Below are 1,275 nucleotides of genomic sequence, written 5' to 3'. Positions count from 1 at the left end.
GCGCCCTCGGCCGCCGCCGCCGGGGCTCGGTCCTCACCAGCGGGGTCGGCGAGTCGCTGTGCCGGGGCTGCGGCGGCGGGCTCCATCGTAGCGGGGCTTCGCGTCGCCCCCCCAGCTCCGGAGACAGCAACGGAGGAGGAGGTGAGGCGAAGGTGGGAGACGAAGGCTGCGGCGGCGCGCGGAGAAGGGAGACGCCGATGGCGTTCGGCGCGGCCGTTCCAGAGGATTATGTGGCGATCTGGAGCATTCCGTCGGTGTCTCGGTGTTCCATCGCGCGCTCCCGCCCGCCCGCTTCGTCGCCACCGCCCCCCCCACACGCCCTCCCCGCGGGTCGCGGGCTCCCCAGCGCCAGGCCCCGCCCGCTGCCGGACAGCCTCAGCGCCCGGGAGCTGCGGGCCGAGCTCGGTCATGAATATTAATGAAGCGCGGGAAGGCGGGCGGGGCGGAGTTGATCATGAATATGCATTGAGCATGACGACATTCCTGGGCGGAGCGGGGAGAGCGGGAGTCTGGGGCGGGGCCTCAGGGTAAACAAACGTGACGCGTGCGTACGGGAGCGGGGCGAGGCTATTTCCCCAGGAGGTTTCTCAGCGGACCAGAGGCGAGGCGGCGAGAGGAGCAAGCAGTGCACTGTGGGGGTTGTAGTTCAACTCCCGGGAGAACATGCAGACGAGACAAATAGCGAACTACAAAACCCAGAGATCCTCAGGTTCAGCCCACCCTCACCTTGGCCAAGCCTCTGGCCCTGGCCAGTGGGTTTTGTGCCCTCTGCTGTTGAACCCTGTGCCTGGTGAACGTTTTTCATTAACTTGCTCCTAACCCGCTTTACAGATGAGTTTTATTTTCCCGGCTAATTGAAAGTGAGGGCTTTCAGGGACTCTACGTAGGCGAGGCTTTGTGTGAGACACAAATACACAGTTCCCAGGAGCGCCGGCCAGGTCTTCCTGACATTTTCTCAAGACCCTTGAAGACAAGCAGCTTTTGGAAAGTCTGTTTTAGAAGGGAGTTGAACGTGCTTCGTGGTAACCGCTGAAATTAAACTCGTCTTATCCCCTTTCTTATCAGGACAAAAACAGCTAAGGACTTGTATTCTGAGGATTTTAAGTTTAAAAGGAGCTTAATGACACAGCAGTGGACGAAAAAGAAAGTTTAGAATGGAGACATAGTGGTATAGGAGATAGACCGTTGTTTTCCCTTAGGAGAGAGAGAGAGAGAGAGAGAGAGAGAGAGAGAGAGAGAGAGAGAGAACTGAAATTCCTATCAAGGCACCTAGTT

General features: G+C 58.7%; 1 protein-coding gene across 1 annotated transcript in view; it reads right to left on the bottom strand.

The window, feature by feature from the left end:
- Positions 1-419, bottom strand: part of Phlpp1 (PH domain and leucine rich repeat protein phosphatase 1) — a 213,939-nt gene extending 213,520 nt beyond the window's left edge. Inside the window, exon 1 of the mRNA XM_005348305.3 lies at positions 5-419. Within this exon, the coding sequence (XP_005348362.2) occupies positions 5-410 (406 nt within the window). The 5' untranslated portion in view covers positions 411-419. The remainder of the gene's footprint in view (positions 1-4) is intronic.
- Positions 420-1,275: the final 856 nt, after the last annotated feature.

This window comes from Microtus ochrogaster, chromosome 6 (assembly GCF_000317375.1).
Source record: "Microtus ochrogaster isolate Prairie Vole_2 chromosome 6, MicOch1.0, whole genome shotgun sequence".
NCBI lineage: Eukaryota > Metazoa > Chordata > Mammalia > Rodentia > Cricetidae > Microtus > Microtus ochrogaster.
The sequence above is the reverse complement of the archived record's forward strand: the minus strand, read 5'-3'. Positions and strand labels throughout refer to the sequence as shown.